Below are 1,703 nucleotides of genomic sequence, written 5' to 3' on the forward strand. Positions count from 1 at the left end.
TATTTTGAGTGTACTATTTTGTGATTGAATTACATTTAAAATATATTTAGAATGTACTTTTATAAAAATCAGAAGTTTGCTTCTTAAAATGTGAAGCAGTTGTTTACAAAATGTTCAAAGAAATTTTATTGCACTAAATGAGAAGCACAAAGTTCACCTTGAAGTGTTACACAATGACCTGTCAGCCTGGAAACACGTCACTGAAAGGAAAGTGAAAGTATTTTTAACATAGAGGAACAGAGCTGAGACGCCATTACAGGGTCAGAGTTTTAACTGAAACACAAAGGTTTAATCTAAAGAGAAAGAAGAAACTTTGACTGGGTGAGTTCTGGGACTGAGAGATTTCTGTAGAAAATGGCAGAAAATACTGTGGTTCTTGAAAGTTACCTGAGCTGCCATGTTTGTTCAGAGACTTTCAGAGATCCTGTGTCTCTGAGCTGCAACCACAGCTTCTGTTCAAGCTGCCTGCAGAAATTCTGGGAACAAACTGGAAACAAGAACTGTCCCATCTGTAAAAGAAGATCATCAAAGGTGATTCTGCAGGTAAATTTTGGACTGAAGGAACTGGCTGATTCTTTTACTGGAAGACAGAAATCTGGATCATCTCAGAGAGAAAAAGGAGAAAAGCAGCTGATGGTCTGCAGTGAACACCAAGAAGCCACTAAACTGTTCTGTAAAGACGAGCAGAGAGCTGTGTGTCCTGTCTGTGAGTTTTCTCTCCACCAGAGTCACAAAGTGGTTCCTATAGAAGAAGCAGTCAGTGAGCTGAAGGAGCAGCTGAAATCTGACTTAAAGTCTCTGCAGGACAAGAGGAACAAACACAAACAAGTGGAGAAAACATACGATGATGTGATTCAACACTCCAAGAAGCAGGTGTTGTCCACAGAGAGACAGATCAGAGCAGAGTTCAACAAGCTCCACCAGTTCCTGAAAGAGGAAGAGGAGTCCAGACTGGCAGCTCTGAGGGAGGAAGAGGAGCAGAAGAGGAAGACTATCATGAGAGAGATGAAGAGGATTGAGGAGCAGATCTCCTCTCTATCAGACAGCATCTCTGCTGTTGAAGAAGAGCTGCAGAAAGACAACATGTCGTTCCTCAGCAGTTATGAAGCCACTCAAAGCAGAGCCAGAGGTCAGAGGTCACTGCCAGTTTCACAGCTGGTCTCAGGAGCTCTGATAGATGTGGCCAAACACCTGGGCAACCTGTCCTTCAGAGTCTGGGAGAAGATGAAGGACCAGGTGAAGTTCAGTCCCTTCATTCTGGACCCAAACACAGCAAGTAGATGGATCCATCTGTCTGATGATCTGACCAGTTTGAGGAATGGAGACACAGAGCAGCAGCTTCCTGATAATCCAGAGAGAAACACCAGGTACTGCAACATTTTTGGTTCTGAGGGCTTCAGCTCAGGGAAACACAGCTGGGAGGTTGAGGTGACAGATCATCCTGACTGGACTATTGGTTTGGTTAAAGAGTCTGTTGACAGGAAGGGAGAGTTCAAGGATGCAGTTTCATATGGAATCTGGTGTTTATCTTATTTTGAAGGAAAATACACTGATTATGGTAAGATTCTCAAAGTGAAGAAGAATCTACAGAGGATCAGAGTCCAGCTGGACTATGACATGGGGGACGTGTCCTTCTACGACTCTGAAGACATGACTCTCATCTGCACCTACAGAGACACTTTCACTGAGAAACTCTTCCCTTA

The 1,703-nt window shown here is 43.3% G+C and overlaps 1 protein-coding gene across 1 annotated transcript; it reads left to right on the top strand.

Moving 5' to 3' along the window:
• Positions 1 to 241: 241 nt before the first annotated feature.
• Positions 242 to 1,698, top strand: LOC106944252 (nuclear factor 7, ovary-like; the record flags this gene model as incomplete). The annotated part of the gene is made up of 1 exon (XM_015027447.1): positions 242 to 1,698. A coding segment is annotated over exon 1 (1,344 nt), but the record flags the coding sequence as incomplete, so codon positions are not given.
• Positions 1,699 to 1,703: the final 5 nt, after the last annotated feature.

This window comes from Poecilia latipinna, unplaced genomic scaffold (assembly GCF_001443285.1).
Source record: "Poecilia latipinna isolate Pla-1442-1.1 unplaced genomic scaffold, P_latipinna-1.0 Scaffold7619, whole genome shotgun sequence".
Taxonomy (NCBI): domain Eukaryota; kingdom Metazoa; phylum Chordata; class Actinopteri; order Cyprinodontiformes; family Poeciliidae; genus Poecilia; species Poecilia latipinna.